At 31.6% G+C, this 11,356-nt stretch overlaps 2 protein-coding genes across 4 annotated transcripts in view; one reads left to right on the top strand and one right to left on the bottom strand.

The window, feature by feature from the left end:
* Positions 1-3,610: 3,610 nt before the first annotated feature.
* Positions 3,611-6,289, bottom strand: LOC124531292 (elongation factor Ts, mitochondrial). 3 transcript variants are annotated; one of them, XM_047105806.1, is made up of 5 exons: positions 6,102-6,289; positions 5,778-5,825; positions 5,200-5,349; positions 4,613-4,864; positions 3,611-4,195 (listed from the first exon to the last, which is right to left on the bottom strand). In XM_047105806.1, exons 2-5 carry the CDS (start codon positions 5,805-5,807, stop codon positions 3,671-3,673), a joined length of 957 nt encoding a protein of 318 aa, XP_046961762.1. In that variant the 5' UTR covers positions 5,808-5,825; positions 6,102-6,289; the 3' UTR covers positions 3,611-3,670. The 3 variants fall into 3 exon arrangements, with proteins under 3 accessions (XP_046961762.1, XP_046961763.1, XP_046961761.1); XM_047105807.1 differs by lacking the exon at positions 5,778-5,825 and having other exon boundaries at positions 6,102-6,288; XM_047105805.1 differs by lacking the exons at positions 5,778-5,825; positions 6,102-6,289 and adding an exon at positions 5,473-5,616.
* A 969-nt stretch (positions 6,290-7,258) lies between these two features.
* Positions 7,259-11,356, top strand: part of LOC124530963 (dynein axonemal heavy chain 7) — a 38,067-nt gene continuing 33,969 nt past the window's right edge. The window contains exons 1-10 of the mRNA XM_047105337.1: positions 7,259-7,475; positions 7,717-7,921; positions 7,997-8,132; positions 8,222-8,388; positions 8,922-9,075; positions 9,516-9,665; positions 9,857-10,048; positions 10,119-10,247; positions 10,334-10,581; positions 10,960-11,181. Of these exons, the coding sequence (XP_046961293.1) occupies positions 7,259-7,475; positions 7,717-7,921; positions 7,997-8,132; positions 8,222-8,388; positions 8,922-9,075; positions 9,516-9,665; positions 9,857-10,048; positions 10,119-10,247; positions 10,334-10,581; positions 10,960-11,181 (1,820 nt within the window). The remainder of the gene's footprint in view (positions 7,476-7,716; positions 7,922-7,996; positions 8,133-8,221; positions 8,389-8,921; positions 9,076-9,515; positions 9,666-9,856; positions 10,049-10,118; positions 10,248-10,333; positions 10,582-10,959; positions 11,182-11,356) is intronic.

Here is an 11,356-nt window from a genome sequence, read left to right as displayed (position 1 = left end):
CTAACTATTAGTGTAGCTACGCTGACTTTATTATGGATCAGTTTATTTGATTATTTGATTTATGTGACGAAAAAATAACTGTGGTGTAAAACAAATTGAACCAATCATTTTTCATTTAAATTTAAATATCTTTACTGAAAACAGTTACAGACCGACTAAATACTCATACTTTCGAAATCAACAATCTTCCTTTAAACTATATAATTATGTGGGTATAGGTTTATTAACCTCCAAGCAAAAATTACGGGGTGTTATAAGTTTGACGTGTCTGTGTAAATGTGTATGTGTCTGTCTGTGGCATCGTAGCTCCCAAACGAATGATCCGATTTTAATGAGGGTTTTTTCTGTTTAAAGGTATATCAGTCGAGAGTGTTCTTAGCTATATTTGGTGGAAATCGGTTCACGTCTTCAAGGTCATCAGGTCATTTGTTAGTTGTGATAGGAATGTTACACGCTCAGTTTGCTTGCAAGCATATGTGGGATCTGACATTTGAAACACTAATGTCTTCTGGAACCACTAAACTGGTCTGCTGTTAGGGCTCGAAGATAGGAGACGTAACCCTGGACTGCCTTTTAGTAAACCCATCCAGTTTGGGCTCGTGGGTTTTGTCTTAACTAGTTCTCTTTATGTTTCTAATTGACGAGGAACTGATGCTCGAAATCTGGAACCTCTGAGTTGGTCTGATGATAGGGCTCGAAGGTAGGATACGTAACCCTGATCTACCTTTTAGTAAACCCATCGAGTTTTGGCTTACTGAATTTGTCTTTGTTTTAGTTCTTTGATTGGGGTTTTTTTTTAATTTTTAATTTAATTTATATAATTGTGTATTTTCTAAAGTTGTACAATTAAAAACGATTTAAACTTACAAATTTATCATTTGCACATACATAATATATAATAAATGAAAATAATAATACATAGGTACATGGAAGATTAAAAAGTATTCAAATATAAAGTATTTTGCAAAATTTCCTACTTTTATTACACAAGTCGCAGTATTTAAAAATAAACAGTGTGGGCTTCATAGAAACATGTTTTATAATTTTTTTTTATCCATGAAGGCTGAAAAAAGTTCCTTCATTAATTTAATTTTATGTATATACATTATACGTATTGATTTTTGAAAAAGTAATTTGAAAGATACTTAAAAACACATAAATAAAATTGTTATTAATCGGCAATATTAACCAAATTTTTTGTGTGTATACCTTTAATTTTGAAGATATTATAAAGTAACATAGGTAGGCATATTAATGTGTTTGAGCGAACGTAATAAATAAGTTAAAGACAAAGAAAGTTCTTTTAAAATACACATTATTTTTGAATTTCATGTTATTTTGTATTTAAACGAAAAACTAATGTTTGTATCTTATGGTATCTTTATGGATATAAAAATTCACCAACCGATCTATAATATATAATAACAATGAAATATACAATAAAAATATCCAACTTATTAAGTTACTTTTTAATTTAGGTACCTACTATATAATTGTCGTCTGCGTTTTAGGGTTTGGTGATCATCTGTTAGGCATAAAAAGTATGTCCTTCCTTGAAATCAAACCAGCTTCATACCAAATTTCACCAGATTCGTTTCAGTGTTTTGGCCGTGAAATACTCGTAGCAACAGATGGATAGAGTTATTTCCCATTTATGATATTAGTATAGTATTCGTCTAATTCATGCAAATGAAAGTTACATGGCAATAGTAGGAAAGTATAGTCTTTGAATGAAAGCAAAATAAATGAAATAACTTTACTAACAATAAATATTAAGGAATTTGAGCGACTATTTGAAAGCGGCTGTCGTACAATTTATTTAAATGTAGGTACGTCTAATTGAATAATTTTAACTTTTGAAGAAGGAATGAAGATATGAAATATGTTTTATAACAAGTTATATTCAGTTAGGCTGTACTTAAAATTTCGGTGACTAGGCTATTTCACAATGTAATTTATTGTAATTAGTGTATATTATGAGTTTAAAATGGCTATTTATTAATGAAAGCTGAAAATAATAATTAATTTACTCAAAAACCCATAAATAAAAAAGCATTTTTTTAAAGTTTGTTACGTGACAGAAAACGCTCCTGATTGGTCAAGTTTATAATGATGTCACTTGCTTGTTAACCTCGTTCGCCTACTGTATGTGGATTATATTATATTACGGATTACAATATAGGCAAGTGATATCACCAACCCCATTTTTTCGCGCTATTGAAATATGAAATTTTTAATATGAAATTATTCGGCAAATATGTACCTACTAGAAATAAAAAAAAGCTTTTACTGGGTTCCTCAATCTCTACTAAATAATATAAAATGAATTTCAAAAACCAGTCAAATATTCTATTGTGACTTAAGAGTTGTTATTGGGCTTTGGTTCACTCGCTCGTTATGCTCTTCTAGGTAGTTATCTGCCACTCATCATATACTCTAGTGCCAAACAGTAGGTAATACTTAGTATTGTTGTGTTACGGTTTGAATTAAAAGTTGAGTGAGCCATTCGCATCTATCAAGCACAAGGTACTAGTTTCTAAAGTTAGTACTGCATTGGTGTTGTAGACTGACCCGTCTAAAGGTTAATAAGCGCTTAATGCAATCAGTTGTTTTGCTATGACAAAAAGTATTATTAACATATTTTCTGTGGCTCTCTCTCTTCTCACTGATGGTCCAAGACTTGATAAACGACCCCCAACATACAGGCTTAAGATAGCTTACATGTAATATAAAACAATTTATTTTTGTATAATAAAAATAAACTACACTCATGAATACTGAAATAAACACATTTTTGAAGGGAAAAGAGAACATATTTGTGGATTTATCTTCAAATTAGCGTATAACAAACCGTTAACTCTTCATAACGTTTTACGCAAAATATGATCCTAAGTAGGTACTTTGTCACAATTGCGATTTGCCATGCAGTTTCTTACATGGTCTAACATAAATTGACCGCTGTCATTAATAAAAACGCAATTAAAAAAAATTATTGACAGTTTAGTTATTTTATAGTTGTTTTTAAATTTAAGTCATATATTTGTACCTTATTTATTTAAGTTCCAATGTATACTGAAGAAAATTCCGATAGAGACGATGATTGTGAAGACGATCGTCTTAACGACGGCCAAAATATTATAAGGAAGTCTCTATCTACGGTGGGATTTCGAATCAATCCTGAGAACCAAAGCGCGAGGCCTTTAGCTTTACGTTCGACACAATCATTCACTGGGACCGTAGAGGAACTTCGATTTTGTAATAACTTTCAGAGACTAAATGTCTGTAATCGCGTTATAACCACACCCCGTCTAGCAGCGGTGTGTCCCTGCGGGTGCCTCATGCGGCCGGCAGCGACAATACCTTTTAGAACGAGAGAAAGAAATACATTGGCTTTGCACATCGTTTCTCCTGATGTACTGAATTATCACGGTTATAACTTTGAGCCATCTCACATCTCTATGTTTTGGAAGAAAGATTGCAGAATGTTTTTATGGAAAGGAAAAACGAAAAAAAATCTGCCAGATATGAGTAACAAATAGTTTCAATACAATTAAAAAAATGTATAAATAATATCATATTTATGTGATCCTATTATTTATTAAATAAAATATTTTTTAAGAGTTAAACTTTCTTTATTAATACATATACTCGTCTTCTAATAACAATTTTACTACTGTAAAGTTTGAACTGTATCTAGGGGCTGTTTTTCAACACCAGGCATATTTTCTTCTACTACCTCGCCGCAAGAAAACCTTATGTAATCTAGAATTTCAATTTTATTATTTTCCAGTACCTCTTCTATTGTGTATGACGGATCCAATAAATACTCTTGGAAAATAAGACACGTTTCGTCATCTGAATTCTCAGCTGGTTTATCTTTTTCTTTATCACCAATTTTTCTTGGTGCACAACCGACAATGTGTTGACAAATCTGTTTTCCAATATCTTCAACATCATTGGGTTGTTTGTAAGCCAGCAAAGCTCCATATTTGCCACTTGAATAATCACTCGCAGTTGCTGGTGCGGGGTGAGTGTAAGCTGTTATTTTCACATCGTCACTATTTGCTTTCCAACATTCTGCACGACGTAGAACAGCATTTTCACCCACAGATCCAATGAACAGTGCTAATACTTCTGAAAGCTTTTTACCCCCATCAGATGAAAGGTTTCCCAACTGCTCACTATCTAATTCTAGCTGTAAACACAAAAATAAATTTATATATTATTTTGATACTCAGAAAACAACAATTGCACGGCGGCATGGATTGTTTTGTTTGAAGCTGAAGGTAGAGAAACACACAAGAGAGGCCAAGAGATGGAATGAACTCTTACAACAAAATTGATAGGTATATAACGCAAAAGGAAGACAAATGAAAAGAAGGCCTGTCAATATCATTGTGATTGTGGGAAATAACTCAATCAATATAGCCACAAGCAAATGCAAATAGAGTTAGGGGGTTTTTACCCAGAAAGGATCTCTTATTTCAAATACATACAGCAGTATACATCATTTAGGCAATAAAATAAAAATGTGATAATACTTATAATGGGAGTGCTGTTAAAAGTATAATATATTAAGGAATAAAACTAGATATTTAGATATACTTCATACCTTTGTTATAGGTCCTTTTGATTTTAAGTTTGTGTGTGCAAATTTATAACAAGCAAGTGTAGTATCTTCAAGCATTTTATGAAATTTATCATTTTTTGCGACAAAATCTGTTTCACAGTTTACTTCCACAAGAACTCCATGATTCTTGTCGAATTTCACAGCCACAAGACCTTGCAGTGCTTTGCGACCGGCTAGCTTAGTTGCTTTAGCCCAGCCCATGGCTTGTGCTTGATCATTCAGCCACGCCTCAGCCTGTAATAATGTCATAACATGTGTATTTAATATTTATTGTTCTTATAATAATTCAATTACAAAGAAAATCTGACAGTGATTAAACTCAACATTTAAAAGAAAAAGTCTGCAATTTCATCTTTATTATTTTGAAGCCAATAAATAATCAATAAAGCACAAAAAAAGTTCAGATATTAGTACTGTAGGCTATAAAGAATAAAATTTTTGTGCATAGAGAAAATAATCATCAATTTTCAAAACTACATGAACACTAATTAAAAATCTTCAATTATTTTTCAAAAAGTCATGTTTTTGTACATCATAAGTAAATTATTATTTAAAAAAAAATCACTTACCTTGTCTGAATCATTGTTGTGCATTTCTAGGGCTTTCTTACAGTTTGCAATGGTGTATCCGGTCTTTTTTCTTAGTTTTGCCAAAAGTGAAGACTCTGCTGCTCGATAGCAATGGCTTGTATGGAAATTTCTCACTAATTGAAATATCATCTGTAATCATTCACTTATAATTAAAATAATGGTCATCATAAAATTAAATAATAATATTTGTTATGCCTGAAATTATTATTAAATAAATTGTTTAAGAATATTCAATGAAATTTTGCTAGTTACCCAAAACAATATGTATAATAATAATGGAAACATGCAATTGAACCGACTACTTATTTCAAGTACTTTTAATAATAGTATTCATTTAATTATCACAAAATCGAGATACTGATGAACAAATAATACTGCTAAGGTCTCAAATAGGTTTGGTTATAATTTTGCTCTGATGACATCATAAGCTAGCTGTTAAATCCAATCAAGGACAAACCAACACACAACACAATACATAAATGTATTATAGATGTAGCTAGATACACAAGCGAATGAAGTGTAAAGCTTATAACATTACAATCATATCAAACATTTACCATGGAAAAGGATTTGATTTTTTGCTTCATTTAATTAATTATGGGAACCTATAAAAATAGAAACCATCTATCAATTACGCTAATGATGAAAAATAAATATTGAGATTTTACATTTTTAAAAAACATTCTGAGATCGAATACTGGCTGGTTTTAAATTATAATATGTTGTCATGGCGAATTTAATAACATTTCGTTATTCGGTTGTTAGGAGGGTTTCATATAATTAAGGTTGCTTTACGTTATATTAAGTATTTGATTTTTAAGGAAAAGGTACATTAAAAATCAATAAGGATTGTGTAATTTTTGAAAAGAGAAGAATCGTACCTTTATAGGTTATTCGATATAGGCTGATGAACTGTATTAAATAATTGTGCGGTAAGAAATCCAATTTCATAAAATAATGTACTAGAATAATTTCGAAGGGAATTTATCACCTATTATAATGTGATAAATTTTATGTTACACCTATGACCTAAGAACATTATTTTATTACAGTTGTCAAAATGACATTGAATATTTACTGTCTTGTAAGTTCAAAAATTGTTTAGTTGACTTCTGAAATCCAAAATTGAACTATATCCAAATTGAATATTATGAAAATAGATAAGTAGCATTAGAAAATATATATTATAATAATATATATTTTATATATCTACTTTATATATAATACATTAAAAAATAATATTTGTCTGTTCATTTAAGCTTGTAATTCCAACACAAGTATGATTTTAGTGCAGATGTCGCTCATATTTTTATATCAACAATATTTAGCAATTTAAAATCAATATTGACATAAACAATAATCTGAAGGTTCACTCATAAATATCATATCATCAAAATTGCGTTACAATTTTGATGTTTAAAATTCGTTGTAACATATACCTGCACATTCATTTTATCAGTATGTTATATAAAGTGCAAATTAATAAATTTGAATGCATTATAAAAGTTATGTTTAATTTAAATTCCCAAATTATAGTAAATTTTCGGTAGCAAATTCTACGATATCTTAATTTTTTCTTAAATTATGTAGATTTAAAATTTTGTAAAAAATGGTTCTATTCAGGTTTAAAACGCTGAACCGATTTAAATTAAATTTAGCATGGAAATAACTTGAGCAAATATTTATATCTCATTGGCAAAATGATATAATGTAGTCCCTAATGAAGTCTATTTGTATTAGCTTGTAAATCTCCTACTAAATAGTTAAGGCATATTCTACTGTTGTGGAAAAAGGTTTGAGCTGATTCCATTATGTTGCTTCAGTTCGCACAAAGATGACAGATTTTTTTTTCTGACCAATTTTCTCGTAATATTTTCCTTTACAGTACGAGATGAATTATAAAAGCAAATTCAACCGATATAATATCAGTGGTGTATGAGTGGATTTGAAGCCGTAGTCGATGCATAAGATTGTCAAGTTTCAGGCACAGAGCCAACAAATTTTATATACAATTATATTTTATTTATTTTCCAGAAAAATGAAACGAAGTAAACCCACTCGAAAAAAAGGGCAGGCTGGTCCTTCTTCCGAGGATGTCAAGTTACCCAAGATTCCGAAAATTAAAATGCCCGATGATTTTAAGATCCGAACACAACCCCTATTTTCACTTCCGGAAGAAATATTAAAATTACCTCCTGCAACAAAAAAGGCAAAGTTACAATCCTCGCAGTCGGCTCCTAGGAGAAATTCCAGCGGTTTGTTCGCTAATTATTATAAAACATTACCTATCTATGTACTTAAATCCCCAAGTTAGTGGAACCTTTTCAAAATCAATGTGAATAAGAGTTATCATCTTTCATAATAATTCTTACTAATAAAAGAATAAGAGTCAAAAATTTCAAACACGAGGCTTAAATATTTGCCTGAATATTAAAAAAAATTAAGCAAACGTGCAAGTACACTTTTTAGGTGTAATATTTGATTTCTTAATTTCAGTAATGAAGAGCTTTACAGCCATGAGGAAGGCAAGGGAGGAATTTAGAGCAAAACTTATGAAACTAATTTGCCAATCAGCTCCCGGAGAGGATGGAGATATGATTCCTTCCGGCGATGAGAAGAATTTGCTGCGATATTATTACTACTTACGTTACGGTATAGACACAATACACGTTGCACCACTCGATAATAAAATGATTTTGAGGTATGTTTTCAATATTTTGGTGAATCGCTCTTTGGAGAGAACTCTTTATGAATATTATCATATTTGATATTGCAGAGTTCATAATCTTATATCTCCAAAACTGAAGAAGTGGAAAGATTGTCTGTTAACGGCCACTGATGAAATGCGAGAAGATTTTATGATGAGCATGAAGAAAGCCATTGTTGACTTTGTTCTGAAGGACCCTAATACGGTGATTTTCATATTTTATTTTCCAAAAATCACATGTAACATTTAAAGTACAGACTTTCATGCTTGTAATAATTTAACGTATGATGATAGGAAGAGTCTCTAGAAGAAGAAGATACGCCTTTGAAACGAGAACTTGCCATGAAAGATGATGCTTGGAGGAATCGTTATGCAGTAGCTAAGAAGTACTTAAACAAGAACCTTCACAGTGTAAATCCTTGTATAGCGCAAGTCTTACAGATCTGGTGGAAGCAGTACAAGTAAGTGATTTGCATTTTTTAAAATTGAATGATATATTTTGATGGACGAGCAAATGAACCACGTGATTGGCTTTTGAACCTTCAAAAAGGAAACAATGTTGAGTATTGCTGTTTGGCTGCAGAATATCTAATGACTGTGAGGTACTCAAACGAACTGCCCTACCACCAAGTCGAGTAACGAACAACAACAAGTAACCCGTAAGCGACGATCAGTCTCACTTTTTGAGTTTGTTTTTATATTTCGTTTTATTTAATTTACTTAGAAAATAGGTTTTGCACGATGCGGTTACTCTGTTATTGTTAAATATCTTATTATTCAAAGCATGTGTGAAGTGCATCTACCAGTGCCTAGATTTTGAATAAGATATATGTATATACATATTAAGTATGGAAATATTAACACACTAAACAAATATTTGGCCAAACCAGAAAGGAAACATTAGACCTTCTTTTAACACTAAAAGCTGATGTATGTTTTCTGAAAAGAATAATTGTAGTCAAATGTATGTCAAATTATATTTTTATCATTAAAGCGACTTGCGGCTAATCAGCATGAAAGATATAATGACGATACACGAAGCGTACGAGTTACAAGACTTCTGTTTCGTGTGCAAGCGGCATATTGACACCGCCGGTAACGTGCTCACCTTGCAGTGGTTACCCACACTACAAGCGGTCTTTCTCCAGGTTTCTCTATAATTGTTAATTTTCTGTTAATGAAGCATTATAAACATTTGAAATCAGTCTTAAAAAGATACCATAAGCAACGGAAGATTTTGTTAAATTGTCTAAAAATACATTTTATTTAATATAATCAAGAACCATGAACCTCGGTGATTTGATTTTACATTATATGACAAAATATGCATTAATTATGAATCAGTGATTTCATTATCATCACGAAAATGTTACCGAATCATCGATATATCTTTTATGGCTACTTCATTTCCCCCTATATATAATGTTTGTCGTATTCATAACCTCATAATATATTTATATGTTTCATAGTTGCCTAAAGGCTCACCTCAAAGTTATTTGAATACATTATTATTACAGAATTGGGTGAAACTTTAAATTAATCAGATACACCTTAAGATTTATCTTCTATAATTATTAATATTTTTCAGGGCAGTAAAAGAAAACAAATACCTGATCCGAAGCAAGTATCGAAAATGAAGCGCTTTTACAACTGCTTGGCTTGTATTATGACATATAATCTGCAAACTTTGTGTCTCAAGTCCATGCACGATTTTACAGAATACATTCTTGATGTTGGGGTAAACTGCTTTAATATTTTACAATGATTTAGTTTCATAAAAACTCCTCTAATTTTTATCTTCGTATCATGATTTAATTATTACTATTTGTAAAAGGAACACCCGTAAATGTCTCATTTTGGTAGATGGCTTAAAAGACTTAGTCACGCTGGTCTAATGGCATCTTTTTTCAATGGCATGTTTTTTGGCAGGGTATGAATCAAGGATTTGTTATAAACTTAACTTTCAAAGACGATGCCATTGGATTTGAACCGACTTTTAAGCAGTTCCGAGATCAGCTCTGTCTGCTATATGATTTCATTATAGATGCTTGTAGACAATCACCGAGGTTGGAAACTTTGTTATACCAAGATTTCGTTGTGACCAATAGAGCAACTTTAAAGGTATGATGAAACGTTTATTTGTCGAGTTAAATTAGCAGTTTATCATTATGATAATTGTTGTTTCCAACAGCCAATTATTGATAATGAACTCATTGAAGATTATAAAAAGAAAGTTGCCGATTTGATAAACGACCAAAGAATCGGACCAGAGCTCCGTGTGCAAGATTTTGATAATTATGTTTGTCTGTTGAATGGGGAAGTAAGATTATGTTAACAATTCTAATTCTCATGATTAAGTATTTTACCACATATGAACTTAACTTCATACCTAGTTAATCTTTTCAGTCACAATCGCAAGTTGAAAGTTTTATTCATTCAGATCCAGAGAAAACATTTGAAGAGTTTTGTGAGGAGGCTGTTAAATATGTAAATGTAGCTAAAGAGATTCCTTCTAAGTTGGAAGGGACGATTATAATCGGTATGTATCGAATGCAAAGGGGAGATCTCATCAATTCACTGCGCGGAGCCGCTACTAGACTAGCTAATACTTTGCTGAGGAGGATGACAGAAGACTATCAGAATATGATTAGATCGTAAGTCTATAATAAATAAATATTGGACATCACATACATGACTTTGATCCCAATGTAAGTAGCTAAAGAACTTATGTTATGGAAAATCAGAAGTAACGACGGCACTACAAACACCCAGACCCACGACAACATAGAAAACTAATGAACGTTTTTTACATGGACTCGGTCGGGAATCGAACCCGGGACCTCGGAGTGGCGTCCCCATGAAAACCGGTATATAATACACTATTCGACCACCATATATTTACCAAAACAAGCGTTACACTTGTTTGAGGAGGTAAAATAAACATATTCCTTATGAATTGTAAAGTCATGTAGTAAATGTTATTTGAGCTTTGGTTAAATTATATTATTAACTATCTTGCTCGATTTGTTCAGTATATACGATGAGTATTCGACTATTTCGAATACCCTGCTGACTCCCCCGCCTGACACGGCCGCATTGATGGTGCTGATAGAGTACTGCAAGAAAGTAGAGGCAACACTCTTGGACGAGATGGAGGACAAGTTGCGCAACGTGTTGAGATATATCATATTCTTAAGCGACTACACAGCTTTTACTCCTCTGGAAATGAAAGCTAATAACCAATCGTTTCACTGGTATGTAATTTCAATCAATCAAGTGGAAAATAGATTATTCTTTATAAAATAACTTAAGATGTTTTGCAACTGCAACTTATGCTGTTGTATACAGTTATTTAATTTGTGTACTAACGAAAACATTCTATCCCGGAATAAATAACACCAGATGGGTATAATAATACAATAATGCTGA

Source organism: Vanessa cardui, chromosome 7 (assembly GCF_905220365.1).
Source record: "Vanessa cardui chromosome 7, ilVanCard2.1, whole genome shotgun sequence".
Taxonomy (NCBI): Eukaryota; Metazoa; Arthropoda; class Insecta; order Lepidoptera; family Nymphalidae; genus Vanessa; species Vanessa cardui.
Note: the sequence above shows the minus strand (reverse complement) of the source record. Positions and strands in the feature narration are given on the sequence as shown.